This window comes from Hipposideros armiger, unplaced genomic scaffold (genome assembly GCF_001890085.2).
Source record: "Hipposideros armiger isolate ML-2016 unplaced genomic scaffold, ASM189008v1 scaffold_264, whole genome shotgun sequence".
NCBI lineage: Eukaryota > Metazoa > Chordata > Mammalia > Chiroptera > Hipposideridae > Hipposideros > Hipposideros armiger.
Window position 1 is genome coordinate 255,846 of NW_017731614.1, and position 24,950 is coordinate 280,795.

At 52.4% G+C, this 24,950-nt stretch overlaps 1 protein-coding gene and 1 long non-coding RNA gene across 6 annotated transcripts in view; one reads left to right on the forward strand and one right to left on the reverse strand.

Moving 5' to 3' along the window:
• The window catches only part of MAP2K3 (mitogen-activated protein kinase kinase 3), a 28,416-nt gene extending 14,153 nt beyond the window's left edge, over nucleotides 1-14,263 (reverse strand). The window contains exons 1-4 of one of the 3 annotated variants that reach the window (XM_019656725.1): nucleotides 14,015-14,073; nucleotides 7,157-7,208; nucleotides 1,042-1,108; nucleotides 638-686 (exon numbers count right to left, since the gene is read on the reverse strand). In XM_019656725.1, coding sequence (XP_019512270.1) covers nucleotides 638-686; nucleotides 1,042-1,070 — 78 coding nt within the window. In that variant the 5' untranslated portion in view covers nucleotides 1,071-1,108; nucleotides 7,157-7,208; nucleotides 14,015-14,073. Of the gene's footprint in view, nucleotides 1-637; nucleotides 687-1,041; nucleotides 1,109-7,156; nucleotides 7,209-14,014 lie in introns of those variants that run through there. The other 2 variants (XM_019656724.1, XM_019656722.1) reach the window with 2 other exon arrangements.
• Nucleotides 14,264-14,424: 161 nt separating this feature from the next.
• On the forward strand, nucleotides 14,425-24,094 carry LOC109390315 (uncharacterized). Of its 3 annotated transcripts, XR_002125550.1 has the most exons (4): nucleotides 14,425-14,642; nucleotides 16,380-16,607; nucleotides 18,695-18,815; nucleotides 23,433-24,094. It is a non-coding gene; the product is annotated as an uncharacterized LOC109390315 (long non-coding RNA). The 3 variants fall into 3 exon arrangements; XR_002125549.1 differs by lacking the exon at nucleotides 16,380-16,607 and having other exon boundaries at nucleotides 14,430-14,642; XR_002125551.1 differs by lacking the exon at nucleotides 16,380-16,607 and having other exon boundaries at nucleotides 14,632-14,715.
• Nucleotides 24,095-24,950: the final 856 nt, after the last annotated feature.

Sequence of the window (24,950 nt, forward strand, 5' to 3'; positions counted from 1 at the left end):
GGGACACAGAGAGAACAAGACAATGGCCTTACCCTCACAGTGAGCAGTGTGGCCCAGGGCCACCTACTCTCTCTCTTGCCCTCTATTAAACGAGGCAAGCAAAAAGGAATAAGCGAACAGATGAACTGGACATCAAACAGTGATAAGTGTCAGGTAGGAAAAATTAGCCTAAGAGGGGCTGTCAGCCGAGGAGAGGCCTCCAGAATGAGATCTCTGCCTGAAGCCCCTCAGCATGTCTGCCCCTCAGCAAACGCTGAGCCAGGATTCTCAGTCCCTCCTGCCCAAGCCATTGGAGGTGCATATGGAATGCAGGTTCCCATGTCCTAAGGGTAGGGCCAAGAGTCTGCATGTTCCACACACTGTTCCCACAGGTGATACGGGCACAGGTGGTCAAACTCTGAGGTCAGGACACTCACCAGGGCCCCATGAGGCAGACCACTGTCCCCATTCTAGATGGAAGGCCCAGGGTCACACAACCAGCATCCAGGGAACGAGGCTCCTCTCCAAAGCCCAGTTCTGTCCGACACCCACAGCTACCTCCCAATGGCCCTACAGGGTCAGCTTGGCCCAATGTCAGATGAAGACACCAAGGCTCAGAAACATGAAGGCCATGCCCCAAGCTGCAGCCAGCACCTACCCTGTCTCCAATGGTGATGAAGGTCCGGGAGTCCAGGTTCCGCGGAGGGCTGCAGGGAGAAAGCAACCCTGTAAGCCTCAGAGAGAACCACACCCTGCCCCTGAGAGGAGCAAACCAGGCTGGCACAGGGACCAGAGGCAAGTCCCGTCCCTGAGAGGTGGCACTCCTCAAGGCACCTCATCTCACTCACTAAGCATCTGCTGTGCCAGGCACAAGGTGTCTCTCTTTCCCATCTCTGAGACGGGGCAAGAAGGGGCACAGAGCAAATGCACAATGCCTAGAAGCCCCCATGGCCACCCGGCTCTGCTCACAGGAGACACTGCCTGGGGCACACTTCCCGCTGCTTACTCTGTTCCAGGAAGCCTCTCCAGGCTGAGTTAGGGGAGAAACTGAGGCAGACTCACGTGGGGTTGGGCATGGCCGGCTTGGACATGCAGGATATCCGTAAATCCTTCTTCCTCTTGGATTTTCCTAAAAGGGAGAGACAGTGAGGTGTCTGTGAGACAGTAAGTTTCTGTGAAGCTCCCCCAGTCTCTGGTGCTTTATTCTGGCAGCCCCAGCAAACTGATACAGACAACCTCCTCCACTGTGGCGCTAACCTTGGTGGGGGCATCTGAGGCAGACAGATCTCCTTTTGGGTCCCAGCTCTGCTGCCCACACCTTCTCTGAGCCTCAATTTCCCCAGCTCTCACCTTAGAATACAAATGCCCACCTCAGAGGTGGCTGGGAAGCGTGGAGGGAATGCAGGCTGGGAGACCTGACTGAAACCCCTGGGGTGCCCATTTCTCTTCCACCTCCATAGTTCTTGCCTTTGCTAATCCTTCCAAGGACACCTCAGGAAGCCAGCTTCCCTTTCAGGGCACAGGGCTGGCCTGAGTTCCAAGGTAGCGCCTCCCTCACCCTCACCCTGAGGATGGGTGAGGGGCTTGGTCTCTCAGAGCCCCAGTGTGGCTGAGCTCCATCTCTCTCAATCTAGCTGAGCGTGGCCAGGTGCCGGCACGCGGCTGGTGCTAAAGAAGACTCAGCATTATAGAGCGCTGGACATAGCTCGGGCTGGCATGGCAAAGGGGGCTTTCACTAGAGCCACCCTTTAAAGGCGCAGCGTCACCTCACAGGTGGGAAAGCAAGGTTCAGAGTTATCAGGGAGCCCATCGGTGAGAAGAGAGGTGGGCTTGAGTCTGCAGCTCCTGCTCCCAAGCACCCAGATGAGGGGCTCCATTTTCCAGAGAAGGGAAGTGACTTGCCCAGGTCACTGAGTATGTGAGTGGCAGTGCTGGGACTCAACCATGACTCCCTAAACCACCCACAGCAGGAATGGTGCCTCCCAACTGTCTGCTCCTGCAGGAAAGTCTTTCCTGCCACCTGCTCCACCCTCCCAGCCCACTGCCACTGATAAGGCACTCTGGCTACCAGGGAACTAAGAACCGCCTGAGGCTCTGCTGCCACCTGCCATGGGTGGGCAGGAAGCACTGGGAGACCCCAGTCCCAAACCCACCTCTGAACCAGGTTCAAATCCAGCCTCTTCCATGCCCCACTGTGCAGTCTCAGTACCTCATCTGTGAACCTGGCATAGGAGGCCCACACTCTCAGGCCCAGTAGCCAGGCTGCCTGGCAGCACTGTCAAGTGATGGGATGGGGCTGGAACTGTCACTGGGAAGATGAAGCCCAGGCCCAGCTGTCCCTGGAGCAGATGAACCTCCAGGAAACAGAACAGTCCGGTGGGGATGGGTCCCAGTGTCTGTAATAAGGTGAGTGGGCAGAGCTCAGCAGACACCTGCAGCCTCTCCACAGAAGCTACCCCAGGAATCCCCAGATGTCAGGCCAAAAGCATGGGCTTTCTGTCCCAAGTTGAAATCCCACCTTTGCCCCTTACAGGCTGGGTGACATCAGGCAACTACCCATGCCTCTCTGAGCCTCAGTATTCTCATCCATGTGATGGGGATAAAAACAGCACCTGTTTTATAGAGTTACTGAATAAAGCAACTTATAACAGCACTCGGCCTGCACCTGCCCAGGGCCTGACCTGGAGGCTGCAGGAAACAAGTTTCCACAAATAGTACTAATAACAGCAGCAGCAGCTGTGCTTGCTGGGCACCCACCATTGGCTCCCCTGGCACTGGGGTGTACCAGTCATCTAATCACAGCCTTGCATGTGAGGTGTTCTCAACCCATTCTACAGAAGAGGCAAAGTGGCTAGTTGTCAGGGGCTGGGTGGGTCTCACTCCCAAGCCCTCATCCATCAAAGCAGCAGCCTGTCGGTCACACGCATGGCCCTTTCCAACTATTTCAGATGCTCCACAACCTAAGGGAGGAGACCTTAGCTTCACTTTACTTGGGGAAACTGAGGCTCAGAGGTGAAGCAACTGCACAATGAGTCAGTGTTCTGGCCCGGGAGGGACCCCTGGAATTGCTGACTTGGAGACCCCAATGGGCCAGGCCAGCGGCTCATAGGACCCCCTCCTTCAGGGAGCTCCTCCTTATGGCCGGAGGGACAGTCCTTCTCCAGGACCTAGCACATTTCTACACAGTAAGAAGAAAACGGAAAAGCTGAGGCATGAAGGGCCGTCAATTCCCGAGGCCAGTTCTGTGCTGCCCCTGGGTCAGACTAGGTTAACACTGACCTCTGGGGTAGGGACACAGGCCCTGGGGTGGAGGCTGCTGGCCAGGTCAGTGCTGCCAACACTGCATTAGGCATGTGGCAGCCTAGGAAAGTCCAACTTTGTACCCCGCTGAGACCTTGCATAGTACCCTCCTCTCTGCACCTTAGGTTCCAAATCTGCAAAAGAGTTGCTTGGAGAAATGTGCACCTGCCCAACAAGGCAAGGTCTCACCTTCGAGGCATTCAGCGTAGAGCCTGGCACACAGTAGGTGGTTCTATAATGGACCAGAAATGGTCACCATAGTTACTATTGACCTCGCCACAGAGGGGAGAAATTTCATCCTAAGTAGTGAGAATTATAACTACATTTTATTCTTGACTTGATGCTTTTTATAACTAGAAGGTAAAATATTTTATGTTAAAATTTAACGGCCCAATTGGGGTTCTGCTGGAGCTCACAGCCACGCCCCTCCCGCAGTACTCTGCTCTTGGCCCCATCGAACCTTCCCCTAGCTCTAGCCTGCACACACATCTCCGGCCCTGGGATTTGAGAATGTCGTCAGATAGGCTCCCCCTCACTAAGCTTCTGTTTCCCCATATATCAAGGGAGCTTCCAATCCTGTGGCCAGGTCAGGTGGGTGAGGACGATGTGAGAAGGCATGAGGCACTCAGTGAAAGTGGAGTTCCATCTGCCTATGGAGGGACAAAGGCTGCTGAGAGCATGGGCTGCGCAGGTGGGACTGTGGTCCTGGCCTTCTTGCTCATCTGCTTGTCAAGGTCACCAGGCCTACGTCCGAAGTGACATGGGCTCCATGCAGTAGCCGTGCCAGCTGTGGGAGACAGTGGGTGAGGCCACCATAGAGACAGCCCAGAAACAGGTCGCAGGCTGCCAGCTGCTACCGCTGTCTGCCACAGACGTCAGCACTGGGCCCAGATGGCCAGGCAGCCCAGGGCTGCCCAGGTGCAGGCCCATTGTGGCAACCGTCACCACAACAAACAGAGGTTCATAGGCCACCACTGGCAAATCACAACAAGCCCGCCAGCCTCGGCTTGCAGGGCCTCCAGCGCAGGCGGGCACAGCGCCAGGCATCTGTGTGTCCTTGGCCCGCACCAGCCTCCCAGGAGTACCACAGGCCGGGAACAAGGAATTTAGCCACTGACCTGAGATACAGACAGTAAAGAGAAGTGCCCTAGACTTGGACACAACTCCCACCATGGTGTCAGCCCTGCCTTAATCCCCTCCCACTCACCATTCCTTGAATAAGCCACCTTCTTTCCCACCTCAGGGCTTTTGCATGTTCTGTTCTCTCTGCCTAGAATGCTCTTCCCTGTAACTTTGTCCTAGTTGATATATAATTCTCACCTTTCACCTACTCAGAGAGGCTCTCCTGATTGCTCCAGCTAAGCCCCCTTCTTACTGGCTCTTCCTCGTGTCCAGCTGGCTTCTTTTATGTCACTTCTCACAAGTCACCATTCTGTAGTTACTGTCTGAGAGGCAGCTAGCAAATGCTTATGAGGATTGAGTGGAGCCAGGCAACCTGAATTCAAATTGCATCTCAGCCACTGCTTAGCTGTGTGGCCTCAGGCAAGTAACTTAACCTCTCTGGACATTATAGACTCAACTGTGAAATGGGGATAACGAACCAACCTCCCAGGGTTATCAGGAACGTACAATGAGGTTATCAGTGTCATGCCTGAGCAGTGCCTGACACGTGGAAGATTAGACTGAGCCACTTGGGTACTGGAAAACCAAAGTACCCAAGATAATGCCAGGCACTCAGCCCCAGGCAGCCATTCTGTTAATACTCTCAGCAGCCCCGTGAGGGAAGTGTTTTCTCATGTCTGTTGTTCCAAGTGGTTCAGAGAGGAGAGGACTTGATGGAGGTCACACAGTGAGTGTCTGGTAGGAAGCAGACAGGAAGATAGGTCTGTCTGGCTCCAATGACCAAACATCAACAGAAAGCCTGAGAGAGGACCTCCCTAACCCCTGCTTCCACCCCTGCCCCAGGGCCTCGGGGAGATTCTAAACAGACTGGTCTGTGCCACTCTCTCTCAGGTCCATCATGGGGACAAGAGAGGGGGGTGGGAATGTGACAACCCCTCTCCGTGGACCCTGCCAGGCCCTACACTCACAAAGAGAGCCCCCCACACCACGTCGCAATGTCGCATTCAATCCTATCCCACAGTTTCCGATAACAAGAGCAATACTCCCAATTTATTATTCTCACTCCCTACTTTTGAGTATTTGGAGTGCTTTTCCTGATATCTGATTCCACTAGGAGGTCCTGGGTCCTGAGTGTCTGGGCCCATCAGATAAAGAACTATGCGCTGCCATGGAGATGTGGAAGGCCAGATGTCCAGAGGCTCCTCATGTCCCTTCACAGTCTCTGCCCCACTCATCTGGTCACCTCTGTCCTGTGGGAGTCCCTTAGAGAAACCAACTACCCATTCCCATTGCACAGTAAAAACTGAGGCCCCAAGAGGGGAGGGACAGGCTTTTAGGTAGGCAGTGGGCTCACCTGGACAGCTAACGTTTGTTGGCTTTGACAAGCCAAAGCCGGTGCCCAGCACTTGACATTTATTATCTGCTTACTATAGTCATCACACTAGCCCCACCAGGGTGAGGCACTCAGAGCACCCAGATCACAGAGAGCACCACTGAGACTCAGAGCCGTTAAGCAGGAGCAGCAAGGACATGCAATCAGGCCCACATCTGTCTGAGGCTGGAGTCCCTGCCCCATGGTATCTCCTCTCAGAGTCCCCTAGGGAGCTTTCAGGGGCCACTGCAGTCAAGCATTGGCGGGGAGCAAGGACAGATCTATCTTCCCCAGGTAGGCGCACCCTTTCCCGGAGGTCCTGGAAGAGGCGAAGGGTACTCTTGTTTACTGAGCGCCTATATGTGCCACACTTGGCACCTGCCACAAGCATCTGTACCGTAGCACACAGTGAACAACAGGCTGGACTGGGGGCAGCGCTCAACTCTTGGGCCCTGCCCTCTCTCCTCCCAGCTGTGTGGTGGCCAAGCCCTAGCCTCCGAGGCCCTTGGCACTCTGCTCCTTGTCCCTCTACCTCTGAAGACTTTCTCATCTGCAGGGGAGGATCCTGTGCCTGCCCACCTTGTGGCACTCACCCCTTCTGCAATGAGCAGACAGGGCCCTGGACTATGCTCCAACCATGGACATGTGGTAATGTCTGAGGACATTCTGACGGCCACACTTGGGAGCTGTTGCTGGTATCCAGTGGGTAGAGGCCAGCGATGCTACTCCATAACCCACAATGCACACCCAGCCCCCACAACAGAGAATAAATCCAGCCCTGCAAAAATGGCTGACCACAAAACAATGAACTAACAAAGTCAGTGTGTATAATGTTTACACAGAATGCTAAGTGCTCTGAAGAGAAAGGAGGCAGGACACGGGGACCTCTCCGAGGTGAGATCTGAGCAGAGAATAACTTGGGCATGAGGAGGCGGCCATGGAAAGCTCTAGAGAAAAGATAGTTTAAGCACAGGGGATAAATGCACAGGCGCCTGGGCCAGGAGGAAGGGAGGGAAGGGGAGAGGCTGCGGTCAACCAGGGGACACAGAGGACAGCTTGAGGCTGCCTCCTTGGTGCTGGTGGCTGTGTGGGCTCACAGGGCCACCCCTCTGGAGGGTGACTCAGTACTATTCAAATGCCCCATTGACTCAAAAATCCTACCTCAAGGAACTCACCCCTAAGATACATCTCCCATAAGGTAAAAAGAATAAAAAGCCACTGACATTTTGTGAGCACCCACTGTGTGCCAGGCCTGTGCTAAGCGTTGAATCACATCCCATTTGATACCTTCAGCAACCCCAAGAGGCAGGGATGACAGGGATCTCCCCCTTTTATAGATGAGAACACTGAAGCCGAGGGTTTATAAAATCAAGAGCCTGGTACCTGGAGTGGTGAGGGTCCGGTGGGCCCCCGTCAGGACAGCAGGACAAGCACTCTTTGTGGTGACACGGAGTTGAGTCCCAGGCACAGTGGGAGGAAGCAAGAGGAGGAGAGTATTTGTGACAGAAAAAAAAATGCTGATCTTTTCACAGAAGAGTCCAGGCGCTGCAAGAAACTATCTTCTTGTATCACTTTGAGATTCCTAACCACATGTAGTACCAGCTACTGGACTGTAAGTAATTTAAATAAAATAATAAGAAAAGCCCTATTTAAACTACATGTCCTGGGCTGCTGTGGGTTTGGGACACAGCATCCCCCTCCATCTAAAGGGGGCAGCCAGGGTCACTGGCATCCTTCCTAGGGGCTCCCAGCAGCAGAGCCTGCTCAGAACTGGATGGTGTCTCAGAGACAGAGACTGTCGAGTGAAGATCCTGGGCCAGAGGCCTGGAGACTCGCCTAGGGTTACACACCAGGGCAGCAGCACAGCCAGGACTCAAACTCAGGCCCCAAACTCCTGTGCCAGTGCTTCTCCCAGGGCCACCAGATCCTGGCTCCTCATGCCTCAGCTGTGGCCATGACAGCATCTCCAAAGCCACTCTGGCAGAAGCCAACAGAAAGTGAAGAAGGACAGGCTTTGGCATCAGGATACTGGAGCTGCTGTGTGACCGTGGGCAAGCCACACCCTCTCTCTGAACCTGTTTCCTCCCCTGACATTCTACGGGAGTACAGTGGCCTTGACCTCCAGGAGAGAATGAGCACTGGTCAAAGGTTGTTAAGACAAAGTCACACTCCCAGGACAGATCTGTGTGAGCTCAGGTAGTCACGCCCCCACTCTAGGCCTGTGTACTCATAAAACTCTGATGGATACACACGCACGTTGCTGGGTAACCATGAGGGGTGCTGAATGAGATCCTGTGTATAAAATGTCTGCCACAAAGCGGGTTGGCTCAGTAGCCACCCTGGCACAAATGCCCCTATTACTGAGGTGGATCCACAGAGGGGAAGGAGGGACTTCAGAGGGCAGGGTGGGCCCCCAGACAGCAGGGTGAGCCCCCAAAGGGCCGGGTGGGTCCCCAGACTGTGGAACCCAAGTTCCAGGCTTCAAGAAGTTAATGACGAGAGGGATGCTCCCTGAGTGACACCAACCTTCTAAGAGCCTCAGGAAAACGGGGCCCTCCTGGTGCTTGGGCTCAGGGGATGAGTTCCCATAGGTCTCCATGTGAGGCCAGTGTGAGGTCACCCAGGCCACCTTGGACACTGATGACACCATGCTCCTGCTTGGGAAAAATGTTCATAGAAGCACCTTTCTTTAACAAATGGCATTCTTGCTTTTATTATCATTAGTATCCAAACCGAATCTTATAATCCATGGGGTCGATGGAGCAAAATACCTAAAAAGGTATTCTTGGTGATAAAAACAGTAATACGTAGCTCAGGTGCAAATGCAGCACTGACTGGGCCCCTGTGGTATCCATAGACTTGACAGATCTCATTGTTTCTCACCCTCAACAGTGGCCTGAGATGTGGGTGTTTTTATTCCCATGGGTCACATGAGAACTTGGGTCACGTGAGACTCAGGAGGTCACAAAGGGAGCTGGGGCAGAGCTGGGAGTACAATCAGCTCCTCCCACCTGGAAGCCCTCCAGGCCCACCCATCCAGGCCCAGCCCAGACATAGCAGGAGGGGTTGGTACAGAGCCATCAGGGGCAGGGCAACAGCTGGGAGAGGGGCAGATGAGAACTTAGGGCAGCCCCTGGAATGCCTGCTCAATCATGACACCCCAGAGAGAGACACTCAGGGCAGGAGGAGGGTGACAGCGGCCTGTGCCAGGACCAGGGGAAGGGGAGGAAAGCCGCTTCAGGATGAGTCTGGTGACCCTGTCCGGAGTTGGATTTGGCCCCAAACTTGGTGTCTGGGAGCTGCAGAGGGGCCTACCAGGCTGCCACTGCAACTGCTGGTGGAGGCATCGACAAAAGTAGCTGGGCAAGCAGGCCTGACTTACGTGGGCAATGCTAAGAGGCTGCGACCCTCACCTCCTGGAGCTCAGCAGGCCAATCTTATCACCCTACCTGGCTGGGATGGGGCTCAGTGTGGCATCCACCATGCTGCTCCCCAGTGTTCTTTCTCTGGGACCAAATAATGACAAGGCATCCCTCAGGTCTACCCCACCGTCCACTGGCACCCCTGGCCTTGGGTCTCGACTCTCAGAACCACTATTCCCAAGGCCTCCTGTTTTCCAGGTGGAGCTGAGAGTCAGGGCACTCCTCGCTCAGCCCTGTATCGCTGCAGCCAGCACATCCCTGACACTAACGAAGTTCTACCAATTGAGGGCCTGGCCTAGGAGGCTCCCATACTCCTGATTCCCCATTCCACACCTCCCCATGCTTTGGGAACTGAAGCACCCAGTTCTCTGTTCCCCATGGGTCCTCCCCAGGAAGGTCCAAGAGGCAATGGGAGCCCTCAGCTCTTGTGGACCAGTAGGGAAAGAGACTGGTACATTCTGGCTGGCATTACAGGACCCTGCAACCAGAGAATCCTCGTGTCACGGAGCTTACAAGTCCATCATCAGAGGTCCTGGTTCAGTTTATTCATCTACCAATAAACAACTGGCATAACCATAACATTAAGAAAATAATAACAGATGCCATTCGTTTGACAAACACTATCTCCAATCTTTACCACCACCCTGCAAGAGAGGGGTGTTTACTCCCACTTTACAGATAGGAGACTGAGGGTCAGAGAGGGCATATGAGGAAGTTAGTAAGCAGTAGAGCGAGTCAGAATTCAAATGCTGGCCCATCCACCCCCCAAGCTCAGGATCTGTCCCCACTTCTTGTCCTGTCAGGCTCTTTGTGAGCAGAGGACAGTCTTGCTGAGCCCAGTACCTGACCCTTAGCAAGAGTGGAATGAGTTTGTCTGCATCCATCCTTATGGCTGCCAGCAAGACTGGCAGCTGGGGTCCCCACTCCCATTCTGCAGGTAAGGAAACCAAGGCCGCTCATCCAAAAGGTGGGCCACGCCTAGGGGATTGAAATCATTGACAGAGTGTAGTGAATGTACCATGCATAACTTGTCCCACATCACACAGCAAAAGGGGCTGAGCTGGGATTTGGCTACAGTCTTCACCTCTCCCTACCCCTGTCTTCCCAAGCTCAGGCGAACCCTGCACCACCTCTGGTCCTCAGCCTCCAGAGCCCCCAGCATTGCATCTGAGCCTGAGGAGCCCCTGGGCCAAGAGCAGTGAAAAGCCGTCACCAACTGTTCCTGCTCTGTGAGCAAGAGGAAGCAGGGCAATTGCCTAACAGAGGAAGTTCCTGGGTGGGGCGGGCACAGGGCCAAGAGGGCCTGCCCGGGGGTCCCAGCCTAGTCTGAGGTCCAAGAAGGCGGTCGCCTCCAGTGCCCAGCTCAGAGCCAGATGCCAACCTGTGAGGCTGGGGCTCCCAGTTCCTTCTCACCCACCAGCTGGCAGGCTATCACCCCTTTAAGCAGACAGCCGGTTGGCATGCCCAGCGGGTGACTCAGCGCCCAGTGCTGGCTGACTCATCTACCGGAAGCCTCCTGCTGCCCTGGCTTTCTCCCCACACAGAAAACTGAGAACTTTGATCCCTTCAGGCCCCGAGCCACAGGCTGGCTGATAGTTTCCTGTGCGTCACGCCAGGGGTGGGGGAAGTCCCCAAGGTGCCACCCTCCAGTCTTTCCAACAGCTGGGAAGGGACAGGACTTGTGGGAGGGGGAGGTAGAGGCAGGGCATAGGCCATGGCCAGCAAGGCCAACACACAGGTAGTGCTTCTTGTAGCCTCAGTGTTCCATCAGGCAGCTGGGAGCAGCCTGAAGATCAACCGTAAGTGCCTGCATGGTTAGCACTCAGGTATAGTAGGGGCAGTGATAGGACATGTGTGGCGCCCCCAAGGACAAAATGTGGTTTGAGGCAGCAGACCCAGACCATGCTGACCAAATGTGCTCCTGCTCGCTGGCCTCAGTGTCAGCTGCCCTTGGCCTCTGACCCCAGCCAAAGATGGCAAGTGGGCAAGGAGGCCAGGAAAAGCCAGCAAGACTGTGGGGCCTGGGGCCTCGAGCACTCATGGAAAACTCCCTTGGCCATTGGGATGGAGGATGAGGCAGGGCACCCACTGCAAGGCAGGAGGCCCAAAGGTAAAGTTTCCTTAAGGTCAAGTGCCAAACATACCCTGCTTTGTTCAAATTCCTCTGAGGAGCCAGAGAGGAGCATAACACTGGGACCCTGTGCCAGGATGGGGAGGGTGCAGGTGAGCATCCAGCTCTGTGGACTCAGTCCAGCCACCCCCAGGTCTGACTTGGGTTTTGCCATCTGTCAAATGGGTGGGACTGCAGTGATTATGAAATGTGCCAACTGTAAAGGGCTGTGCACGCAAGAGGTATCACCTCTGGCTTAGTCTGTCCTCCAGGTTGGGCATGGACTGGAGGAGACACCTACTGGACACAGGGGTAATGGGGCGAGGGGAGTGTCCCACCAGCTGAGCCCAAGCATCCAGCACAGGAATGGAGGAGCACTAGGAAGGCCTTTGGAGACACACAGTCCTGGGTGGAACCCTAGCTCCATCTGTCGTCACAGCTGTGTGACCTCAGGCAAGGCACTGACCGCCGTTGAGTCTCAGTTTCCTTGTCTGTAAATGGGGCTGTGATAAATAAGAGGTCATGGCACATGGAAAAAGCTTGAGAAGTGGGAACTCTTGGGATGTTTGGTGAGGGGGCATTGTGGATCCCTCACCACATCCTTTCACAGACCCTAAAGAAGATGAGAGGGTCCCTGGGCCTTGGGGAGACCACTGGCCCTCTGTCCAACCCACCCAACATCAACTGTTACCTGAACTCACAAACTGGAAATTCAACCTGGTCCTTTCTCTGCAGAGAGGCTCAGCGAGGGCAATTCAAGTCACAAAGGGGGATCAAGTAGTGTCTCCCCAAAGTGCTTTTTCCCTTTACACCCATGCCCGCTCACCTTTCTCAACCTTGCAACTTTAACTTTTGTATTGATGAGGCCTTCCCTGCTTGGAAGAACTGATGAAAAGGCCTTCAACAACAAACACTGATTTCAACCTCTTCCTTCTGCCCATGAAAACACAGTGGCCCAGAGAGATTGAGGGATCTGCCCTAAGTCCCACTACACTGACCAAGCCAAGCCTAGACCCTGGGCTGGAGAAAAGAAGTGTCTGGTTTCCCAGTTCTCTAGAGTAGAGCTTATGATTTCTTGGTTCTCAAACTCCATAAGGCCTGTGCAGTGCAAGTCCCTCCACAGTCACCTCCCCACCTCAAGTGCCTCCTGAGTTACCCACAGTGGTTGGGCAATGGTCAGGGATCCGACCTCCCACTTACCTAAGCCCACCCAGCGGCTGGGCTCTGGCTCACAGCCACCACAGCCCCTCCCCAGGACCCCACATACCCTCCTATTGCCCGGGACTCTCCAGAGAAAAAGAGGTAGGGACAACTTCTAATTAGGGGCCCACTAAGTGCAAGCTATTACCTTTCTCCCCTCACCCCAACTCTGCAGCTGCAACCCAAGCAGATGCAAGGCCTTGACCCCACATGGCTGAGCCCTGTCCAGCAAAAAAAAAAAAAAAAAAAAGGGTAACAATAACAGGACTGCACTGCTTAGTCCTTCCTAAGCACCTACTATGCACGAGGCACCGTACTGAGGTCTTCATCTCATCACCCACACTTGCTGAAAACTCTTTAGTAGTCACTATTTCACATCACATTCCAGAGTCCACAGAAGGTAGGTGCAATTACTCCCATTTTACAGATAAGGAAACTGAGGCCCAGTGACACTCTTGCTGCTGCTGGGGTGAGGCAGCCTACTCATTACAGCTATGTCCGGTTTGGAAATCTCTCACACAACCCAGCCTGCTGAGACACCAACATGCCAAAAACATCCTTTCCTCTTCCTGAAAAAAAATCCCCCTTCCACCCTCCAAGTCTCATCCTCCCCCACTCCACATGACAAATTCTGCTGCCACCGCAGCTGCCACCTCATAAAAATTTCCAGGAAGGCCGGCTACTTGGAGAAGACAAGAGTAAGCCCATTGCACAGCTAGCACCCTGAGCTGGCAGCTGGCCCAGGACCCACAGACAGCAGAGACAGGCCTGGTAGCAATCAACTCTGGAGACACTGGGGCGCAAGGGAGGGTGAGCTACCTAAGTGCAGAGAGAAGCATGCAAGTCATGACAAGGAGGAGCCCGTGGAGAGAGGGCTGTGCGTTAGGGTGGGGTGGGAGGCCGAGAACGGTTCCCAGGGGACAGGGCTGCAGGCCGGGATGCAGGATGGCCAGGGATGGGCCAGTGTGAGGCCCACAAGGATGGCAAGAGTTGGGGGAGAGGATAGGGAGTTCTGAGCTGGACTGTAGCCAGGGCAACCCACGGAGGGGGGCTGGGAGGTTACAGTGAGATTCCCCAGCAGGGAAGCACCGCTGGGGCCCAAATGGGGAGTCAGTCAAATCCCTGGATACAGCCCTGGGACCCAGGAGTGGAAGGGTGCAGGATCAGAGTGAATCCCACCTGGGTTCAGCTCAGAAACTCAGACTGGGAGAATTCCTATCCAGGGTGCAATTCAGGTCTAAATGACAAGGTCAGAGTGAGGTTCCTGACCTAAAGCGGGATGATCAGAACGAGATTCTAGTCTGAGTTCAGGCCTGGGTGCAGTCCTAAATCGGAGGTCCAGGTGAGGTCCCAGGCTGGGATCCAGATCCGAATAGAGAGGGGTTGTGGGCCGGGATGTTGCGTGGGTCCGGGACGGGTTGGGATGGGATCACGCAGAGGTCGCAGTGCGCAGCCTGGGCCCGGATTGGGCGCGGGGGTCAAGCCGCGGTCCCGGCCGGCCGCTCCTACCTTTAGACTGGGGTATGCCACCAGGCTGGCTCGAGGCGGGCGACTCCATGGTGCAGGCGGGTCCGGGGGCGACGGAGGAGACTAATCTAGAGGGCTGCGGGCTCGACCTGGGCGGAGCGCGCTCATGGCTGCGGGCAGGGGGCCCGGGTGCGATGGAGGAGTAAAAGCGGGTGGAGCAGTGGCAGCAGCGACAAGGACGCGTCCGCGACGGGCAGCGCCGGAGCCAGACTAGGGCAGCGCCGCCGGGGCCCCGGACGGATGGCGCCGGCGCAAGCCCCGCCCCCACGCGTCGATTGGTCTTCCAGTCTCCAGGGCCCGTCCCCTGCCTATCAAACGCTGGTCTGACACTGCCTGTCAAACACAAGCCTCGCCCTCTGCTGGCCTGGAATCCGGCTCCTCCCACTGTCTGTTAAGCCAGTCCAGCACCCGGGAAACCAAAGCCCAATGAGGCTCCGCCTCCTCCTAGGTTTGTGCTCTGGCCTACACAGTGCCTATCCAGACGCGATGCTGGCTCACTGCCGCCCATCCGCCAAGCCCACCTCACACCTGTCGGGCTTTAGTCCCGCGCGGCACCCCCGCACCCCGAGCCCGCAGCGCCCCGCAAGTGCGCCTTGTGGGCCCGCCCCAGGTGCGTAATCTGGAGAAGAAAACCTAGATCCCCTAGAGTGGCCTAGCTGGGGCCCCAGGAAGCCGGAAGGAAGGTAGAGTGCTGCGGAGGGGTTAAAAGTGCGCCTGGGTTCTGATACCGACTTGGCTATTTTCTAGCGGTGACCTTGGGCAACTCAGGTAACCTCTGAGCTTTAGTTTTCGCCTTTATAGAAGAGCGACGGTAACAGCCCTGCCTCCTGGCTCAGCTGATGAGAAACGGACCGGGCTTTCACGGTCACTGCGTTTATTGACTGAATGTTCGAAAGGGCTTAGCATAATGCCTGGCATGTGCGCCTTCATTCCGTTTCAGCAGCTATCCACTGAGCGCCCGCTGTGCATCAGGCGCCGTGACCTGTGGGGATACAGTGGTGAGCTTGATGGTACCTAGTGAGAAGCCAATTAAGGAGCTTTAATGGTTGTATCGCTGCTGTCCCCTATTCTACACATGGGGAAACTGAGTCTCAATGAGAGTAAAATATCATTTCAATGAATTTTACTCCAGTCGGTAAGCCTTGATAAAGGTCTCATCCTGGCTGTCTCCTGGGCCTTTGGTTCTCTCCTCTCCTCTTGGGGCCTCAGTCTCATCTGTATAATGGCCAGATGGGCCAATACTCCCTTCTGCTCCCACATAGAGGCTTGGTGCATTTCAGGAGCCACTGACCAATCTGGTGCTGGGATCAAGAGACTATTGAAAGCCATGGGCCAGTGAGGGCAGGAAGTACCTGGCAAAGGTCAAGGGGTCAGCTCCTTGCCTCCAGGCAGGCATGAGTGTGTGGCCTGCCAGGGACTTCACGTGATGGAAGCAGATTCCACCATGTGCTAGAAACTCTTGGTGCACGGGGCTGACCTCTGCTTGCCCATTAGTAAAAACAGGGGTGATCCCTGCAGAGCCCCACCCACACAACGATGGGGAGAGACAGACGAGATAAGGGGGGAGCCCTTATAATTATCATTATTCTCTTTCTGCATCTCTTGCTCACCCTTTCCAGGCAGCGGGTAGAAAGTCATGAGCTTTGGACTCAGAAAGGTACAGATTCTACTGTCAACTCGGCCACTTACTAGAAGTCACTGAACAGCTCTGTGCCTGTCACATGGGGACAATGAGACCTCTCTAGAATCATTTCATGAGCTCAGGCTTGAGAGTGCCTGGCTCAAGGCTTGGCACTTATTAAATACCCAGGAAATGTCTGTAAACACACCGTGGGCCACCTCCTACAGGAAGCCATGCTGGCCTTACCACTCCTAGGTGTCTGGAGTAGCCCAGAGCATTGTATCCCAGATGGGTCATGTGACCTTGGGCCAGTCATTTCCTCTCAGGACCTGCTGCTTATCCATCTCTAAAATGGGCGCCCAGCAGCAGCTACCTCCCTACCAGTACGGTAAGCCTGGCCCAGTGGGTTTTTTGGGTTCAGGCCCCTGCCGACCGCTTGGACTTCCATTCCTCCCATGCTTTTCTGCTCTTTGCTATGTTCAAGGGTCTTAATCCTGCCTCAGGGCCTTTGACTTTGCTATTTCCTCTGCCTGGAACATCTTTCCCCCCTACCTTCCCACTATGATTCCTGGGGCTGGTTCCCTTTCATCCTACAGGCCTCCTCTTAAATGAACTCCCCTAAGAGGCCTTCCCAGTCATACTCCAGATTGGTCTTAATTCTCTGCACAGCATTCGTGCCACCAATGCCTTTCTTATTTACTGTTTTTAATCTGGCTCTTCTTCTAGACTGTCGGCCCCTCCTGGCCAGGAATCTTGCCAACTCACTCTCTGCTGCATTCTGATGCACAGCCCACAGCCTACCACATAGTAGGTGCCTAATAAATATTTGAGGAATGAACAAAGGAAGGATGGAAAGCATGCCTCAGACATCGATGAAACGACTCTAGTCCCATGCCAGCCTCCCAGGCGCCCATATGACTCAGACAAGGCCCTCCAGTTGGAGGAGTTGACAAGGTTAGTTAGGAAGCCTGACAGACAACTCAAGAATCACAAAACTCCATTGTGGGCTGCTATAAATAGATACATGAGCAAGAGTCCCAGACTCCACCTGGGTGAGGTCAGGGAAGGCTCCTCAGAGGAAGTGACTTTGAGACTGGATCTTTAAGGATCAGTAGGAGCTTGTCAGGCAGAGAAGCAAGAAAGAGTCTCCCTGCAAAGGGTTGGAGGTATGAAGGGGGCCACACATGAGGCCAGGCTCGGATGCAGAGCTGCATTGCTGCTGGTTTAGGGTATACCACCAGAGAGCTGCTTTTTCTCTTCCCTGCTGGTTGCAGCAACATCTGTTGGCTTCCCTCTGCCTCTAAGTAGCACAGTAAGGCTGGGGAATTCCACAATCACTCAGAAACTAGGAGGGACATTTGACAGGGTCACAACAGGCTGCCCCTTACCCTGACTCCTGGAAGAAAAGTCCCAAACATTCCTCTCTGTAGACTCAGGGAAACTGAGGCACAAGTGAAAAGGGATATGACCAAAGTCGTGATGTGGGTGTGAATGGAGGTGGGCAGGAACTAGGGTAACAGAGGGTTGGAGGTAGAATGGTGTGAACCCAGGATTGGGAAAGGCCGTTCATTCATTCAACATCTATTTATTGAGCACTTACTGTGTACCTACTACAGAGGGCACAGTACTGAATAAGACAGACATAACTCCCTGCCCTCAGGAGGTGGTGGTCCGGAGGGTAAGCCAGACAAGCCAAATGCCTAAGTGAAATGATAGTTTGCCAGAGGATAAGTGCTATGGGGAAAAGGAGGGTAAGGGATATGGAGTGTGTCTCGGGGTGGGGGCTGTAATTTTAAAGAGGGAGGTCAGAAAGAGCCTCACTGGAAGATAACATGTAAGCACAGACCTAAGGGAGGAATCATGAAGATGTCTGGGGATAGACATGCTAGGCAGAGGGAACACCATGTGCAAAGTGCCTGAGGTGGATGGCTTGTAGGGAAATAACAATACAGCTGGAGTAGTGGGATATGATGGAGCCTGGTTCTCACCTATGTGCGTCCTTGCACATGCTCATTCACAGGCCTTTGCACAGTCCCAGCCTCACATGCCCCCTTTCATACCTGTGTAAGTCCACACACCCTAAATACACATGCACACACTCATGAATACAGCGTGGTGCACAAGCGTGTACATACACGGGGAGGGGCCACACAGACTCAGGTACATTCGCAGACAAAATCCACATGCACACTCGTGTCCACACACCGTCCTGGCACCAGCAGGGGATTCCACCGCTTGCTGACCCATGGCGCCCTCTGGTGGCCAGTGCTAGTATGGCGCTGGACATGAGCTGGTCACTCGATGGAGCCCTGGGCAGTGTCAGCGACCCTCTCTGACCCTCCTCCTCTTCTGTGCTTTCTGCCCCCAGTTCCTCCAAAATTCAGCCAGAGAAAGCCTTTCAAATAACAGGGCTCCAAGCCCTGCCAAGGCTCCCTAAGTGGGGGAACTGCCCCAGACGTCTCCCCAGTCCAGCCACTCGCAACCCAAGCTCTCCTCCGGGGACCTTTCTTTGCAAAGGCTGTTTCTGCAGCTGGGAATGACCTTCCCTGCCTTCCCCACCTGACTCATTCCTATCCCCTTTCAAGAAGGACCAGCCAGTTCTGAAACCAGGAGACTCTCCCTGACGCCGCCATTCTCAGTGCCCCCACTATGGCCCCTCTCAGGGACCCCAGCTCTGCCAGTGGCCACATCCCCATCTGCCTCTCTGTCAGACTTGTGCTGCTCCAAAGCAGGGGTTGGGGCTGGTTCCTTCTGGCCCCGCTTCAAGCTGGCTAGAGGTAGTGCTTTGTGGCAGGAAGAAGCTACCCTTGAGGAGTTTGGAGGGAGGTGGGAGCCTCTTACTCAGGGTCAGGCTATGAAGTTGCAGGAAAGGAGAAAGCTGTAAGGCAGGGCAGCGCTCAATGGCTCTATTTAAATTGTCACCACTTCCAAGTATCAAAGGGTAAATTCATACACGTTAGATGGTTCCACTAGCAAAACAGCAAGTATGTTTTTTAGAGCACCTACTATGTGCTAATCCTTTGAAGCACATTATCTCACAGACTCACTCCAATGCAAGATGCATAGAGACAGTGACTGCTTTGGTCACTGAGGTCCTCGACACACAGCAGGTGCTCAATGAACAACTGTGGAATGGAGGAAGACTCACCTCACCTTAGCAAGGTAAGAAACAGATGGGAAAACTGAGGCTCAGAGAAGTGCTGGAGGCCTCTGGTAATGGTGGAGCTTTTCTTGGAACTGTCAGATGGAGAGTTTTCCCTGCCTTTTCCTGCACATACTTCCATTAAAATGGTTTGCAAAACAAGTCACCCCTGAGCTCCTTGTGCTGCTTTTTGGAAAGATTCCAAGCTCTTTTGCTTCTGATGGAGCCCTCTGGTCTGTTCTGCCTCATACCCTGCAAGGTAGCATAGAAACCGGAAGACTGCCCCAGGAACCTGTCCAGGTACCCCGGGGCTCTGGGAACCCCAGGAGCCCCTGCCCAGAGTCTGTTTGTCCCCTGTCCGGTACTCACATGTGACACTTCCTGCCTGGGAGGTGGGGATAGGCATTGATTGACACCTGTTGCTCCAAGCCTGAGACATGACATGACCTGATGAGGCCAGTGTGGCTAGACCTTCATCTCACAGGCAAGGAAACTGAGGCCCAGGCTTCAAGCAGTTTGCCCAGGTCCCACTAACAGGAATGATGAAACCAGGCTTTTAATCCAGATCATCAGAACAGCATACTATGTATTGGGCATTTTACTAGAAGGCTTATGCTTGTTATCTAGAATCCAGGACCTCGGGGTTGTTCTTATCACCATGGCATGGGGGAGAAGTACTGCAAACACAGAGACAAGCAACTTGCCCAAGATCACACGACCAGGGAGAAGAGAGGCTGAATTGCACGTGGATCAGGCTGGTGCCACCCAGACCTGGGTGCATCCCAATGTCTGCCTGCCAAGTGCTGTTTTTTAATCTGAGGGGTGGCCTGGCTCCCTCAGGAAGTAGCTAAGTGATCTTGAGCCAATCACTTGTTTCAGCCAGGCCTTGGAGATCATCACATCCATTCTTGTCAATGTTTCTGTCCCCTTTCAGCCATCTCCAAGCCTGGGTTTACAGCCCTCCCATGATGAGGGTCTCACCCTCTCATTAGCAGTGTTTCCATTCCCAGGAAATCCTGACCATTACCAGCTTCTTCCTTAAGTTATGCTGAAATTTGTCTCTTGGAGATCCCAAGCTCAAATCCATCCATCTATTCAACATAAATTCCTGAGCATCTATTTTTGCCTGATGCTGTGTTAAGTGCTGAGGGGACTGCAAACAACAAGGTATACAAGTCCCTGCCTTCATGGAGCAAACCTGGAGGAGGCTGAAAAAGAAAGCAAATACATCAGTGAAAATAAATATATAAAATAATTTCAAATAGTGATAAGGGCTACCACTATTGGTGATGTGGCAGAGAGGCACTGGGGTGGTTCCATTAAGGAGGGTGGGTAAGGAGGCCTTCCTGGAAGAAGTGTCCTCTGAGCTCAGACTTGGGTGGCAAAAAGAGCCATGTGAAACTGGGAGTAGAAACTGACTTAAAATAGTCCATGGCACACAGAAGATGCTCTGAGAGAAGGCAAGGGGGACTTCTGGTTAACCGTGAACGAAATAGGAATATTTTTCTCCCTTCCCTCCCAAAACCCACTAAAATGACAGTAAAATTAGAAAAACAGACAAAAAAGCCTTAAGGCATAAACTAACAAGGGCAAAGAAAACAAAGTCAATGATAGGGACAAGGGGAATCTACAAATTTTTCAAAGCTGGAAGATAAATAAAAACATGGTAACTATATAACAGAGTGGAGGAAGGTGAAATGGAAGTGCGCAAGGGGACAGAGCCAATCTGAGGCCCCCTAGAAACACTTAGCCTGGGAGGCACCAGGTTCCTCTGGAGGTAGAAGAGCAGGCGAGTATGTAAACAAAATTGAGTTAAGAGTTTGTAAAAGGAATTAATTAAGCCTTACAACTTCCCAGAACCAAAGGCCATGAGTCTCCAGGTTGAAAGGATCCTGAGTGCCCAGGTCGAGCCAAGGAGAAAACAAGGCAATTATTAACTGCTGGAAAAACAACACAAAATAGAAAATGTAGTCATAAAGGACTGCACAGTTCAGCTGGGAACAATATTTACATGATCATAATATTGTAAACACCAAACTCTGATGTATCCAAAAGTTGTGATGAAATGAGAGTGGGCTCTCAGGGGAGAAGTGCAGGGATCCATGTATTGGGTCTTCGGAAAAGTCATGATGCATTTTTGCAACAGGTGGCACTAGTACATTTTTGGAAGTACTAGAGTCATTCGCATCTATGTTATTGCTATGTCATTTGACAGCTGACAGTTCTAGCTTCATTCTGAAAAACAATTCAGTGATTTGGTTGAGTTTTGAAGATTTTACAAGTTGAAGATGGAACACCAAACTGTGCATTTTTGCCATATTTTACTGTTTTACTTCCATAAAGGGAAGAGTGTGCATCAAGCTTGTGAAAAGTTGCATAAAGTTTATGGTGACATGCTCTACAAGAACGTCAGTGCCAACAGTGGTTCACGAAATTCCGTGCTGGTGATTTTGATCTCAACGACGCTCCTCGGTCAAGGAGGCCCACCGAGGTTGATGATGACAAAATAAAGGCATTGATCGAGTCAAACCCACGTTACACGATACGAGAGATTTCAGAAACATTGAACATCCATCATTCAAGCGTTCACGACCACCTGAAGAAGCTGGGATGCATAGTAAACAAGGTTGATATTTGGGTTCCGCATGAATTCAAAGAATTTTATTTGATGGCATGTATAAACATCTGCAATATGCTCATTAAACTTGAGGAAAACGATCCTTTTTTGAAGCGACTGATAACTGGTGATGAGAAGTGAATTGTTTACAACAATGTGGTGCGCAAACAGTCTTGGTCCCGATGTGATGATTTGCCTCACACGACATCGAAAGCAGACATTCATCAAAAGAAGGTTATGCTCCCAATGTGATGGCATTTTAAAGGTGTCGTGTTTTCGAGCTTCTATCAAGGAACCAAACAATCAATTTGAATGCGTACTGTTGGCAAATGGACAGTTTGAAGGAATCCGTCATCCAGAAATGTCCAGAGCTTGTTAATTGTAAAGGAGTTCTGTTCCATCGCGACAACACGGGACCACACACAAGTCTGATCCCCGTCAAAAATTCTTGGAGCTTGGATGGGATGTGTTGCCACACCCACCATACTCGCTTGACCTTGCACTATCAGACTTCCACTTGTTCGCTCTCTTCAAAGCTCTTTGTGTGGTATAACGTTCAATTCAGATGAGGCTGTACATCAGCACCTTGTTCAGTTTTTCAAATAAATAAGCACAAACAAATAAAAACAGGTCCTTCTATGAACGAGGAATTATGAAGCTCACTGAAAGATGGCAAAAGGTTATCGAACAAAATAGGCAATATATCATTGATTGATCTTTGTTCTTTATATAAATAAATGACCTTTGAAAAACATAGACACAATACATCATGACTTTTCCGAAGACCCAATATAAGAGAATTAAATCCTCAAATCTGTAGTAGGAAACCATCAGATACTGTCTAAAATTGAAAAGAAATTTAAAAAGAAATAGCAATATAAACATGTGATTGAGAAACAAGGAAGCGCTAAAAGGATTGGAAGCACTATAATATCAGCTGTGGGAGGGTAGGGATTTGGTCGGTTTGGGCCACCGCTGTTCCCAGGGCCTAGTACAGAGCCTGGTACACAGTAAATGCTCAATTCCTGTTTGCCCATTGGTGCGTGCAGGCAGCTGCTATTTTTTTTTGTTGTTCTTATAAGCCTTGTGGTGCTTTTTGACTTTTAACACTATGTGCATGCATTGTTGTATAAAAATAAAAAGTAAACTTTTGGGAACAATTAAAAGGCCAGTGTGTCTAGAGTACAGCTCAAGCATGAGGGAGAGGAGACGAGGACTAGAAAGACATGTGGTATAGTGCTGGAAGGCCAAAAATGGAGTATTTTTAGAGTATCTTGAGTGATTCAGGGATTCTCCAGCCTGCAAGCCACATGCTCAGGAATAAAGGAAAAAGTCACTTCCCAGAGCCATGTGGAAAAAGACACCATGGGGGCCGGCTGAGTGGCTCAGTTGGTTAAGAGCTCGGTCAAGAGTTTGAGCTCTGAGCAATAGCGGGTTCGAGTCCCGGCCGGAGCTGAGCAGCCGCTGAGCTGCCAACAGGTGGCAAGATGGCTCAGCTAAAAAAAAAAAGACACCATGGCTGCCACTACCAGGCCTGGCACTGCGGCCACGCCCCCGCTGAAGGGCCCGGCACAACCCTTCCCCTGCCCCACCCCAGTGTGGTTTCCACGCGAAGCCCAGGACGGTCCTATTGGCTGTGCCCGGTTATGTGGTGCACAGCACGCTGGGACAGGAGGGTTAGGCGTGTCCCATGTCTCTAGTGGAGGTGGTCCAGCCGGGGAGGGAGGGGAGATAGAGGGGCCCCCAGGACAGGGTCTGCTGCGGGTCAGGAGAAGGAGGGCCACACGCCCATCCGCGGGGGCCCTGGTGGGTGTCCAGCTGCTGGCGCAAGCCTTGGCTGGGGCACTACCTCGGAGCCAATGGGCCTGCTGGGGAAATAGTTGGGGTCGAGCAGCAATGTGGACCTGAAGTCAAGCCCCAGATCGGTCCTGAACGGTACCTCGCAGAGCGCGGGAACAAGCGCTTTCCGGCAGAAACATACCGATTTTTTACATACCGATTTTTTTTTTTTTCCCACAAGCGTTTCCCACCTCCCTGCGCAGAGAAGAGGCTGTCTTAGGAGAAAACACCGGACCAGCTGGGAGAGGGCGCTGCTAGCAGACCTGTGCTGGAGAAGCTCCTCCTCATGAAATGCCCTTGGCTGCCACCTCCAGCTTGCTCTGCAAAGGCTCAGCCATCCCAGCCTCCCAAATGTTTCCAGACCCTTTCCAGCAACCAACAGGTCTTCCTCATATCAGGGGAGAAGGGGTGTTCAAGAGGTTGATCTTGGGAAACTGCAAGCATTCTTGGCTGGAAAGAAGAATTTGTCCCCTGGGGGAAGGTGGGGTGCTGGGGAGCCCTTGAGACCACCAGTGAAGGAATTGATTTCCTCCCCTGGTGCCCAGCATTCAGACTGATTCAGACATCTGATGGGCGGGTGGTCAGGGTGTCCCAAGTTCACTTAGACAAGTGACTTTCTTTGCCCTCCTAAGTGTAGATTTCTAGTGCCCTGGGTCTGAAGGTATAAATAATGTAAATGGAGCCACTTCAAAATGGAGGCAGAGCTGCCATGCCCAGGAACTACCTTGCATGATGTGGGCCTCAAACCATTGGAATGTTAAAAGAGGACAAAATAACCTTTGGACTCTGCCTAGGGCAACATTGTGTCCCAAAGAACTGTTTGCAAAGATAACAAGAAACTACTTATTATGACTACTGGACTGATGACTACCAGACTGAAAATTTAAAACATTGTTTAGAATTAACATCACTATGTTATGTTATGTTATCTGCCCCAATAGAAATGCCTTCCCTTTATTGATATAATTGTTCCCCTTCCCTCTCTCATAAATACTCATTGCCTTTTCTCCTAATCGGAACACTGTTTGAGCTTCTGCCTGAATCAGTGCCTCCCGAATAACATTCTTTGATTTCAAATAAATGCGTGTTGCCTGTCACTTTGAAAGGCCCTTTTATATTTAGGTTAGCAGAGGTTATTGTTTGTGCTTGGGAGTGGCAGGAAGGATGTTCGGTCTTGCACACTTGGAGGTGTCCTCCCATGGGGTTGTTCTGTGAAGGACTTAGAGCTTGGGTCACTGCAGAGGGAGCTTCTGTGATGACTTTGTCCTTGGTGGCTGTGCAGCAGGCTACAACGAGGGGGCTAGAACGAGGGCACCAAACCAGCATCCTCCTGGGGTGCCACATGCCCCAAACATGACCTCTTCTACTACTGGTAGAAACTCTTCCTTCTGCCATCGGTCTCTGCCTGGATTGAACCTTAAGGGGAAATTGGCTAAAAGTTGCAGCCTGGTCCAAGTTGCAGAGTAAGAATGTAAGAAATACTCAGCCATGTGATTTCTGAGCATTGAGATTACAAGGAATGTATTTGTCTTCTTTATGCTTTTTCTGTCAAACATTTCTGCAAGACTCGTGTTATTTTTAATATATAGTAAATATATAGTAGTTTAATATATTAATAAAGTTCATTAATATAATTAATGTTAATTTAATATTTTAATGTGAACAAATGCCTTAATTATTTTTAACTGCCTGTTCTTTA